The sequence below is a fragment of the Cetorhinus maximus genome, chromosome 26 (assembly GCF_964194155.1).
Source record: "Cetorhinus maximus chromosome 26, sCetMax3.hap1.1, whole genome shotgun sequence".
Lineage (NCBI taxonomy): Eukaryota > Metazoa > Chordata > Chondrichthyes > Lamniformes > Cetorhinidae > Cetorhinus > Cetorhinus maximus.
This window is the reverse complement of record NC_135904.1, coordinates 19,609,714-19,622,390: the sequence shown is the minus strand read 5'-3', so window position 1 is coordinate 19,622,390 and position 12,677 is coordinate 19,609,714. Positions and strand designations below refer to the sequence as shown.

The window sequence follows — 12,677 nt, the reverse complement described above, 5'->3', positions numbered from 1 at the left end:
GTAAAACTTTGTACAATTATAGATGTTACATAGTCCTAAAAGTTTCCAAACTGATTGTTAGTAATCATGTCTCCAGCCAACTGTCATTTGGCTTCTTTAATGCTTTGAAACAGAAAAATGTGTTTTAATAGAGCAATTTATGGCTGGAATAGGAGACATATAAAAATGTAAGACAAAAGCAAAATACTGCAGACGCTGGAAATCTGAAAAAAATACAAAAATGCTGGTAATACTCAGCAGTTCATTCAGCATCTGTGGAGTGAAACAGTTCGGATCAAGATGACTTTTCATTAGAACTAATATATAAAAATATTACTCTGAAAATGAGTTGCTTTCAGGTTGCCTGTTTTCAACCTTATATAAGCTTGCATAACATTAAGTAATTCCTTCGAATAACTGCATTAGCCTGAGCAGTTAACAGCCTACCATCAACAGATGTTTTTTTCAAGAAAGGTTGAATGCATAATCATTAATTAACTGCGGAGACCCTTATTGTAATTCACTGTTAACTTGAGGATGCGGATAAGCAGTAACAGCTGGAAGGTTCGAAGAGTATGAGTATTATATAGTTATTGCGATTAATTCTCTTACTGGGAGTTTATGCCAAATTAAAGTGCAATTTTAATTAGAATTGGTTGGATAGGAACCAAAAATATACAAGTCAGTCTTCGTTGTTAAAAAATTGTACGATTTTCCATCAAGAAATGAGAACTGATTGGTTGTGCAAATATGGAAAGAGGCTCAAAAAGCAGTACGTGATTTATTATAAACATAACAAATGGAAGGAAAGAATCAATGAAAAATAAGCAAACTATATCATGCTTTTCAATGTTCTTCAACTATATATTATATATATGTATATGTACTTAATATATATATAGAAATTGCCCTAGCATTGAAAAACATTAATCCTAATTCCCAAATGTAGTTACACATAGACATATAGTATTTCTTTCTCGGGCAATATAAGATGAAGCCTTTTGGAAAGAACAAAGAGTGCATTTAGTTCTCTGTGCCGCTGATCCCAAGGTATAATTCTGTAGTGATTTACTATGATTTAGTTAAAATGAGGTAATTTCTGTCAATTACCTACAGAACTTTAAACGGCAAAATCAAGAGGAGGCAAAATTGAGATGAGATGTGCTATTGTATTAGTGTAATGTAGCTTTATTTGTGCTGCCCTTTGCATCCTAATTTTTATTGAGCTGATTTTGTCCATGGTGGTGGCTGCCCCTTGAGTCGAGGATGATGTCTACTCAGAGTCACGAGTTTCTGCCATGGGTCTTCATGTGACTGAACAGGCCAATTCGCGACCCACAGATCTTTTGGGACATGGGGCAGGACTCCCCATGAGGTAGTGGGATCTGAATTTGCAGGATTTGCTTCCTTTTCTCTCCTTCTCTGCCACTGTTCTGCCTCATCACTAAGGCGTTGTGACTCAAAATGCGATGCAGCTTGATGGACAAGTTGTCCCCATTCTGAACGATTGGTAGCAAGCTCCACATAGTCATTAATGTTAATGCTGCTGCACATCAAGGTGAGCTTCAGAGTGACCTTGAAGCATTTTCTTTGTGCTCCCTTGAAACATTGGCCATTTGAAAGTTGAGAAAATTGGTGGGTAAAATCGTTTTTGGCCAGCATCCCAATCCATCATAGATTTTGCAGGAGTTTTTCCTGAATGCTTGTGGAGTTTGCTTCAAGTAGGACACTAGCATTTGTTTTACAGTCCTCCTATTGAATCCAGAGGATGCAGCAGAGGCATTGCCGATGGAATTTTTCTGGTGCTGTTAGGTGTCGCTGATAGACAGTCCAGGTCTCTCTGCCATGCAGGAGTGTGGTGACAACAACTGCTCTGTACACTAGGGCTTGTGGAGGCCATTGTTGTCAAACACTTGCTGCCATAGTTTGTAGAAGGCCGTGCTGCATAGCTCATGCGGTGTTGGATCTCCTCATCAATGGTGGCCTTTTGAGAGAGGTGGCTGCCAAGGTATGGGAAGTGCTCAACATATTCCAGAGTCTCACCTTCAACATATATGGGAAGTGGAATATTTGGCTGACCATGTGTGGGTTGGTATGAGTTTTGGGAACATTCAAGGACAGGCCGAGTTTCTTGAAGGCAACTGAGGTTAAAGAGCTTTCCATCCAGATGGTATTTAATGCTAACACCAGAGGGCAATTGATCTTTGGTGAGGTGAATAGCCACTATCGGATATCATAGGTCTTTTAAATATATATCTACCATTGTTGATTTAAACTGTAGCCTATTGATATAAAAGTCCAAAAACAACATATTCTATGCCAGTGAGAAGACATGGTGAATTTTCAAGGACACATTGGTACAATTGAATAATGTACTGTAGATGTTGGCATACAAGTACAATATTTGAAGCCTCAAAAAATCCCCCCCAAAAACGCAGGTCAGCTTATACGCCAAGTATAAAAGTGAACCATGTGTGTGGGTAGTTGCCAGCTTTGTCATTCACCATGTGGGATCTGCTGTGTGTGGCCTTAAACACCATGCATCCTCACAACATAGCCCATTTTGCCTGCTTGATCCCTTGCACCCAGTTTTAAGGTACCGATGAGTAAAACACCCATTTGTGTGGTGAAAAATTGAGGCTGACTACAAATGTGAAAATAGCACATCATGGCTGATAAGGGGGTGGGGGGTCAACTTATACGCCGACTATATAGATATGATTTTTGGGGCTGAAAAGTGGGATTATCTTATACGGCGAGTTGACGTATATGTTGTGATCTATGGTACTTCAGACATAATGGTCTTTGTGGAATTTGCATCTATTTCAGCAAGCAAACAAACAGATGTTGGATTGAAGGACCACACTGACACGTACTCACAGTCATTAAAAGGTATTAATTAGGTGTAGTGAAAAAGTTAATTCTGAATAACAAACTCATAACCGTATCTAATCTAACTAAACTGCCAGAAAAAGTCTCAAATGCATTGTGTTCAATTATTTAGGTTTCATATTCATTTTCCATCTTTTAAGTTGGCCAGCAGCAGAACTGAATGGCTAAAAGTTGATACAACCGATCTTTAAAGTTTTTCAGTGATTGGGAATAAATCTCCATCCCCACCCCCAAATTCATGTCAAGACGAAACAAGCATAGGATAGGCAGAATTATGAGAGAATTTCTCCAAAGATTCATAGACTATAAACTTCAGCACTGTGGTTTAATATTTCATTTAAAGACCACTTTAGAAATAGATGATTTCCTGCCCCAGGCTTCCTCCCTACCCTGGTTGTGAGGTCCTCTTGAACCCTGCCCTGCAATGTAACCCAGAGCTGGAGGACCATTTTTTGGTCCAGGTCAAGGCCTCCTGTCACCCAATGCTGTGCTCCCGCCTGATAGTTGATGCTACCCACCGACTTCAGACAGGACATTTCACTGAGGTGATCAAGGTGAGGTCTGGGAGTTAAGATCTCCTGTGGTGGTTTGCTGCCCGACTCCTTCCCAAGTTAAAGTCAGGGCTTGTGGGTTTTTATTTTAGCTGGATTTCCACACTGAGCGTGATTCAGGTGTGCCCATTTAGATAGTGAATGGCATCACAGCTTTGCCCTAATTATCTGTTCAATTGTACAATAGTTGTTACACACCTATGCCATGAAAGTGCACTTAAATCAACTTGAATCTTCATATAAATACACTAAAGTTTGGGGGGGCGGGGGAGATGCTTAACACACACTCACTAGGAGAAAGGTATACCCACATGACCAGTAATGAGTCACAGCGTGGCAGCATGTTTTGATACATTTGAAAGAAGATCTTCCATTTGAACTTTCAGCTCTTGCAGTTTGTTTAGGAGCACCTCTTCTCTTTTGAACTTCCATCTGTTTAAAGTAAAGATTATATAGAATTACATGGCATTTACAGCACAGAAACAAGCCATTCAGCTCAACTGGTTCATGCCAGTGTTTATGCCCCCTACACACACCCATCTCCATCTAACCCTAGCAACATAACCTTCTACTCCTTCCTCTCTCTTGTGTTTATCTAGCTTCTCCTTAAATTTTTCCATGCTATTTGCCTCAACTATTCCAAGTTCCACCTTCTAACCAAAAAATTCTGGACACAAGCAGTCAAAAGCTGTCTTATTTTGTCAAGGGCTGTTGCTTCAAGTGCAGAAGCCGTAGTGATGACTTCCATCAGGTCTTCCATCTCAGTAACCTCAACCAAGTGTTGATTGTAGGAGACTCTTTTTGGAACCACAACTGGGAAATGTATGGAGAGCCCAGGACTGTTGGCACAAACAAGCTCCTGAAGCTGTCTAATCCTTTACCAGGACCAAAAAGGTGTGGAGAATTATAGCCCAGTTCCATAACATGTGGCAGGTTAGATCCATATTCTGAAATATGTGAGGCGTATAACATCTGTGAACTATTCTTAACTGGCTCTCTTTCACTCTGTTACGCATTAAAATACAGTGGGTTTCAATTTGTACATCTTTCCACTAACCTTGCAGAGTCTGGACAACATCTTTTTCCTGTCCCTACTGCTAATTATGGATTGCATTTTTGTTCCTTCTTTGAGAAATAACTCAAAATATTTTCTATATTTGTGGTTTGAAAAAAGTTTCTGTTGAACTATTTCCTTCGCTTCTCTCCTGAAAGAGTTGACCCTTGCTTGCTGTTCTCCCATCTGTGCTAACAGTCCCCCAGTGTCTCACCCAATCTTTGTGTGTGATTTTGAACACTGAGCGTTGACAAGATTTTCCACCATAGAGAGCATCACACTTAAGTCTGACTATGATTATCTGACGCCACCACATTTGCTGTTTCCAGCAGCTATCACTGGATTGTGATGAAGAATTGTAACCCGGCTGGATATTTTTTTTCTCTACCTTGCCTAGAAGCAATGGGTTCAATTGTGGATCACCAACTGATGACCTGGCTGGGATCAGCTAACTTAATACAAACCAATGATCAAACCGACTTCACGTGCAGACTTCATGGTCCATATGGCTTCCACTGTAGACTGCATTTTATCTATTCAGTCATGGGTGGATCAGTGCTACCAGATTTAATGCACTTTCACATAAAAGTTAGATTCCTGTGAGAACAATGCTGAAAATGAGGCCTCTAACTTTTGTGTGCCACTTTCTCCTGTTTACCTTATCATATTCCAAATTAAGGCCCATTGAGATATTTATTTTGACTTGAATCCATACTTTGCACATGCCTGATTCTCACAGCAGCTCATCCAGGAATCTACCTCCTATCCGGTCCTGCTTGTAGCTACCCATACCAGGAGATCTGCTGTCATGGTATGTCATACACGTCTGTCTTACACCGTCCTCACACACCGACTGTAGCTCATCTGCAACCACTCTGTGATGCCTAGGAATAGGAACCCCCAAACTTACCAGTTAGAGGATGATTTTACAAATTAGATTGGTGAAATTGTGGTTTTAAAAAATGTCTGAAAACTATGAGCTTTAGTGCCAGATACTTTTGCTTTGACAAATATTGTTAGTTGACATTTAATTCATGTTGCTTATTACACCTGTGCTCTTGGCAGTCCTTCCAACTTTTCTTTTGCATATTGTTGCTATGGCTACTATCATCTGTCGCTTTCTCAACACTTGTGTAAATATACAGAGAAAAATATAGACATTAATTTAAACCCATATTATAATTACAATAGATTTACCACAAATGAATATAATATATTCAGTAGTTTGCAATGTCTTTCCATTTTGGAGCATTATAGCTCGGTCGTACATGGGTTCAATTTGCCCATTCCATTGGGTTTCTGAACTCTCCCATGCTGTGAGGACAGTTACTAAAGGAAATAGAAGGGGAAGATCAGGTTTTTATTTTATTTGCAGAGTGATAGAGAACCACATCATGGCCAGAATTTTACAGCCTCATTGTGGCAGGGACGGGGCCATAAAGTGGAGGGAGCTCCATTGATTTCAGTGGGAACGTAAAATCCAGCTGGCGTAAAACTCCGCCCCATGGGTCTATCTACCCTGGACTGCCCTTTGCACACCTTCCATTTCCCATTGCAGAAAGGCTATCAACAGCAAAATTGCAACCTAGATTCACAAGGATGTTTCCAGGGGATGAGGGTGATAGTTCAGAAGAATGGTGAGGGAAGTTAATGCACTTTTTCACTGCAGCTAATAGGTGACCCAGTATGTCTTTCGAGGTTAAGATGGAGTAGATAAACTGTTGCTACTTGTCAGCTTAATAGTAAGGAAAGAGCACAAATTGAAGCTATTCACAAAAAGAAAATAAAAGGGAAGGTTGGGACAAATTCTTTAAACAGCAGGTAGTTAGAATTTGGAATAATCTGCCATAAACCCTTGTCAAAGCAGAGCCCATAAACTCCAGTGGAAGGGACAAGAATTTTAAAGGGTAATTGGGGGGTGAAAAGGAGAGTGGGATTGGACTGGGTGGCTCATGTGGACTCGATGGGGCGAATCATTTCCACTCATTAGCCAGTGCGAATCATGTTTTCACAACATTTCATCTTTCCAGAAACTGCAGCCACTTTGGCTTTGACACTTGATATCTATGGGAAAAGTGTCTGGTGAAAGGTTTTGGACCTTTTTTCTCTTCTCCAGACTTTTCTCAGCCGTTTCTTTCTACATATTCCACTGTGGTTGAACTTTAGGTTTTGCATATATATACCGCTTATTTAGAACTAATGCACTCCATCGTTCTGGATTAAATTAAACCATCTAACTGTGCTGCTGAAACTGGGAGATGATTGAGACTGAGACGTGAATGTGGGAGCAGAGCAGTGGCTTGGGACTGGACCAATGACCTGGGAGTGGAGGAGTGACTCAGGAATAGGACCATGAGACTGATCTCAATCAGATAAATATCCGGTGTGAAGAATTAATGTAGGTAATAGCAAAGTGAAATTTATTTTTCAACAATCTGATTGTGTGTCTTTTGAATTTTTCTCTCACCATCCATAGTCCCCTACCTCCTTCTGAACCCAGCTCCTTCTACAGCTGCCCTGGGGGAAAAAAAGCTTTCTCAATTCACTTACAACTAAATTTTCAGGCTGCCATCTCCACAATTTTTGACTTGCCATTTATTACAAAACTTCTGAAGCATGCCATCTGCTCAACCACTCCACTTTTTGTCCCAGAAAAATCATTACTCACTCCCATCCTGTTTGTTCTCCATGTTATGGCCCCCGCATTCATTCCCTCAGTTGAAGGATCTGCAGATCAGGTATACAGCTGGATTAACCACCCATTACCATGTCTGGCTGGACCACATCAAATGCTTTTGGGCCTCACTCTCCTCTGTATTTTCCTACTCTAGGATCATCCTGGAGAGCAAAGCTAACCTTAAGCTTCTTTTCTTCATGACTGTCCCTTTAAATCCCTCTTTGTCCAACCATCCTCACTGCAACAAATCCGAGGAGCTTGTGGATTTCTTTGTTCCATTCAGCTGTCTCTCCTGATTCTTGGATTTCCCCTTACCCACCATCAATCCAAACCTCCCATGAAGCTAAACTCCTCTGCTCACTCTCTCTGCAGCCTTTGACAAGGTCAACCAAACCATTCTCATTCTGCAGCTCAATGGAGCCGTCCTTGCTTGGTTCTACTCTTATCCATCCAATTGTAGGCAAAATAGTTGTTTCTCCTGTTTCCACACGATTACTTCAAGGAACTATCCTTGCCCTATTCTTCTTCATCTATATGCTACCTCTTGGAGCCCTCCTTCTAAAACTTGGGGTCACGTTCTATTTGTGTGCTGGTGACACTCAGCCCCACCTCTCTACCACCCCTCCACCACCTCAAGATTCCTTGTCCGACATCCATTGTTGCTTAAGTCACAATTTCAATGGACATTTAGAAGACTGAAGCAATTGTCTTTAGCCCCTGAAACTAACTCTTGGCGCAGATTCCATCCCTCTCTCCAGCCACTTTCTCTGGATGAACCAAACTGTTCGCAACCTCGCATTTTATTCAACCCTAAACTGAGCTTCCTACTCTAAATTTCACCATCCCAAAGAGTGCCCACTTTTGCCTGTGTAGCATCACCCAACTCCTGCCCTTTCCTCAGCCCACCTCCTGCTGAAACTCTCATTCATGCTTTCATCACTTCCTGATTTGACTATTTCAATGAATGAATGGCCTCCCATTTTCCATGTCCTGTAGACTTCAGCTCATCCAAAACACTTCTGCCTGTATTCTATCCCTTATCAATAACCCGCTCACCAGATTCTCCCAGCCTCCAATTTGAAATTCTCATTCTTTTTTAAAAAAAATCTCTTCATGGTCTTTCTGCTCCCTATCTCTAACTTCCTTCAGGCTTATACCCCTTCCAAAACTCTGCTTTCCTCCAGGATGGCCCCTCCCCCCAATCTTTGCCCCACCATTGATGGCCTGTGGTCTTACAACCACCCTATCCTCCTTTAAGGTCCTCCTGGAAACATACCTCTTTGACCAAGCTTTTGGTCAGCTTGGTGAAAATGTGGAATTCGCTGCCACTTGGAGGGTACAAAAGCAAGGAGGTCATGGTGGACCTTTATAAAATACTGGTTCTGCCTCAACTCTAAAGTATTGCATTCAGTTCTGGGCACAATACTTTAGGAAGGATGCAAAGGCATTATAGAGGGTACAGAAGAGATTTACAAGAATGGTTCCAGGATTGAGGATCTCCAGTTACAAGGATAGATTGGAGAAGCTGGGCTTGTTCTCCATAAAGAAGTTAAGGTTGAGAGGAGATTTGACGGAAGTGTTCAAAATCTCAAGGGATCTGGACATGATAGATACTGGTTCCATTGGCAAAAAGGTTGAGAACCAGACGCCACTGATTTAAGATGAATGGCTAAATAACCAAAGGCAAAATGAGGAAAAGTCTTTTTACACAACGAGTGGTTAGGATCTGGAATGCACTGCCTGAGGGTGTGGTGGAGGCGGATTTAATTGTAGCTCTCAAAAGGGTCTTAGATAAGCACCCGAAGGAAAAGCATCTGCAAGGCAACGGGGGAAAGGGGTGGGGGGAGTGGGACTAGCTGAATTGTTCTTGCAGAGAGCCAGCACAGACATGATGGGCTGCATGGCCTCTTTCTATGCTGTAACCATTCTATTATCTCTCCTACTGTCTCCTTTGGATAAACAATTTTTAATGCCTCTCTGAGACGCCTTGGGATGTTTTACTACATCAAAGGCGTTATATAGTGCAATTGTTCTTGTTAGCTGAAGCCCTCACCCATGAAATTTATGCAGTCGGTTGGTTTTTGCTGAAATCAGTGTGCTTAAATAGTTCTTGACTATTTAATTTTTGACAGGCAGTAAAAATTACATTGGTTGGATTGTGAAATCCGATAGCCAGCGAGACTGCACTTTGGGCACATAAAACATAATACTAGACAGGAGGAGTTCAGATACTGGAAAGTTATTACTAGATGGACAGACAGGCAAACTTTATAACCTTCCAGCCGCCCCTCCTCCCCTCCGGGCCCCCCCACCCCCATCACCCAAAACAGCAGCTAGTGAACTGTGAACGTATCAGAGTATGGTTTCAGTGACCTGGTCCAAGTAAAACCTAAAGGAACTTTCACTAAAGTCAGAATTTTCAGCTTTAAAATGTTGCAAAGCTGTTTGCTGCCTCGTTTTTTTTTCTGCTTGTTGGTTTCTTTGAGTTATATGTAGATGTGTGCAACACCTATGTGTAATACAATTTCTTGCATCTTTGGTTGCTGTATTCTTCTGCCTCATTTTCAGACTCGCCTCCAGCTGAGAAGAACATTCACAGATCTTCAACAGAACGCATTCATTTGTGCATGCCTTGGATCTGCCTTTTGCTTCTTTTGTAAATTGATTTTGATTTTAATATTTTCCCAAGAAAATTTGTTCTGATGGAAAAACAATAATGGTCAAACAAATTACACATGCTACTGTTTCTTTAATCCATCCCTCTTTCTCATTTTCTATTATATTTTTCTCATTCTTCTTGCATCTCCCTCTGTCAAACAGCATTTCTTATCAAACAAGACAAGCCAGCAAGGTATTAACAGGCAGGGATTTATAAGTAAAGCTCATTATAATGTGAAAGAAGACAATATCGTTAGAACCACTATTTGATTGATACTTTTTCTAAAGTTCATTCAACCTCAGGACTCACTGCTCAGAATAATCTCAATCATTCCAGATACTGATTACATACTGAGGTGTCTGAACATAGATCGTTACCATGTTAGCCACAATTATTCAGATTCAAGTTTTTGTTTGCTAATAATGTTTTCTTCTTATTCCTGTTCATGATGGACGCGAAGACCCAGATCTTCCCAATCTACCTATCAAGCGGGTGAGCCAATTGGAAGGTCACATCATCCATCCTAACAAAACCATCATGGATCAGGGCTGGAAAACCAAAGATGACATTGATTCAAAAACACACCCTCTGCAAAACAAAATTAAAGGAGAGACTTATGCTCAACAACTCTTGGAGGAACATTTAAAATACATTGCAGCCATCGTGAAACAATTGAACAAAGACATAGAGGTAAGATTTAACCCATGTTACAACAGGTTGAAGAATAAACTGTTTCAAATATTAGCACTCTGAGCTACCCTGTTGGTTCACTTAGTAAATCCATTGCCCAGGGTGATACTGAGCCCCACCCATCAGGAAAGCAATGGGTTTTATCCTCTGCTTGCATTGAGTTTTGATGCTCGTTATTTATATTACTTTCCAGTTTTATACTAGTACTCTCAATTGTTGGCCATCCAGTTAAATAAGCAGGATCTCAGTCTTTTATATAAACAATGCATGTGTAGCTGTGTGAGGAAGCAATGAACTGAAAGCTTCCTTACTTTGTCGGGACTGAGGTGCTCAGTGATTCGTCTCCGGATTAAATTAGATCGTATTAGCGTTTGAACTTTTGTATTTTAGATTGTATTAGCGTTTGAACTTTTGTATTTTAGATTGTATTAGCATTTGAACTTTTGTATTAATTGGTTATTTCAGTACAAATTTAACATCTCATTCTTAGCTGTAGCATAGTATTCAGCAATTAATTGACTTTGTAGAGTCTGTTAAGATAGAATGATAGATTGACTGATGCCAGATGTTAGAAACTGAGAAATCATTTTATGTAAACTGTAGTTAGTTTACAGACATGCAGTTTGATCTGCTTTAATTAATAGACAAATACAAACCAGTTTGGACCCCTATAGTATATTCTAGATTCATATTATAACAGCATCTGTTTATCATGATTCATAGTTAAAAAAAATACAAGTTGGCTAGCTATAGGTAATCAGAAAGGCAGCCTTGTGCTAATAGCCCTTCAGGTAACCTCAGAAAAGTATACAAAATAGTGATGAAACTGGAGTTTAACCTTTTTTAACCTGTGCTGTAATATTTTGGAGTTCTTTGTCACTTCCTTTCTCTCAGTCTAGATTTCCTTGTTTCTTCAGCTTAGTTTGGTCCCCTCATGTCACTATAGCAGACTTCTGTGATGAAAGATCACCATTATGTTGCAAATGAAACTCTGTTAACCATTTATCAGTAAAAATGCAATCCCAACCAATTAAACCACTTCCTTGGGTAAGAAATACAGTAATGGGATTAAAAAAAATTTAATTTAGTCAGGAATAAGCTCCTTCATTCTTTTAAATGAACATATTCTGGGCAAGTTATGTGTATAACATATATATTTATTAAATTAGATAGTATGTTATGTTTGCCTTCCCCTTGAACCACCACAGTACTCTTCCTTTTGTTCATTCATGGAAAATGGGCATTGCTGGCAGGGCCAGCAGTAATATCCCATCCCTAATTGCTCTTGAAAAGGTAGTGACAATCTGCTGCCTTGAATTACTTCAGACACTGTGTGTACTACCACAGAACTGTTAGGGAGGGCAGTTCCAGTATTTTGACCCAGCGATGATGAAAGAATGACAATATATCTCCAGGTCAGGAAGGTGTGTGACCTGGAAGGGAACTTGGAGATAGTGGTGTTTCCTGCTGCGCTGGCCTTGCCCTTCTTGGTGGTAGAGGTTGCAGGTTTGGAAGGTGCTGTCGAAGAAGCATAGGTGAGTTGCTCTAATGCACCTATAAATGGTAGGTACACACTGTTGCCACAGTGCGGTGGTGGTGGAAGAAATGAATGTTTAAGGGGGTGGATGGGCTACCGACCAAGCAGGCTGCTTTGTCCTGGATGTGTCAAGCTTCTTGAGTATTGTTGGAGCCACACTCATCCGGACAAGTGGAGTGTATTCCATCACACTCCTGACTTAGGAACATAGGAACCGGAGAAGGCCATTCAGCCCATGGAACCTGCTCTGCCATTCAGTTAGATCATAGCTGATCATCTACCTCAATGCCACTTTTCCGCACTATCTCCATATCCCTTGATGTCATTAGTCTCCAGAAATCTATTGGTTTTAGTCTTTAACATGCTCGATAATAGAGCTTCCACAGTCCCCTGAGGTAGAGAATTCCAAAGATTCACCACCCTCTGAGTGAATAAATTCCTCCTCGTCTCAATCTTAAATGGCCTATCTCTTATCCTGAGATTATGTCCCTCGGTTTTAGACTCACCAGCCAAGGGAAACATCTTATCCACATCCACCTGGTCACGCCCTGTAAGAATTTTAAGTTTCAATGAGGTCACCCCTCATTCTTCGAAACTCTAGGGAATACAGACCAAGTTTTCTCAATCGCTCCTCATAA

The 12,677-nt window shown here is 40.7% G+C and overlaps 1 protein-coding gene across 1 annotated transcript in view; it reads left to right on the top strand.

Moving 5' to 3' along the window:
- Window positions 1-12,677, top strand: part of LOC144668176 (protein FAM81A-like) — a 52,118-nt gene that overhangs the window by 7,831 nt on the left and 31,610 nt on the right. The window contains exons 2-3 of the mRNA XM_078529925.1: window positions 2,809-2,871; window positions 10,273-10,502. Of these exons, the coding sequence (XP_078386051.1) occupies window positions 10,350-10,502 (153 nt within the window). The 5' untranslated portion in view covers window positions 2,809-2,871; window positions 10,273-10,349. The remainder of the gene's footprint in view (window positions 1-2,808; window positions 2,872-10,272; window positions 10,503-12,677) is intronic.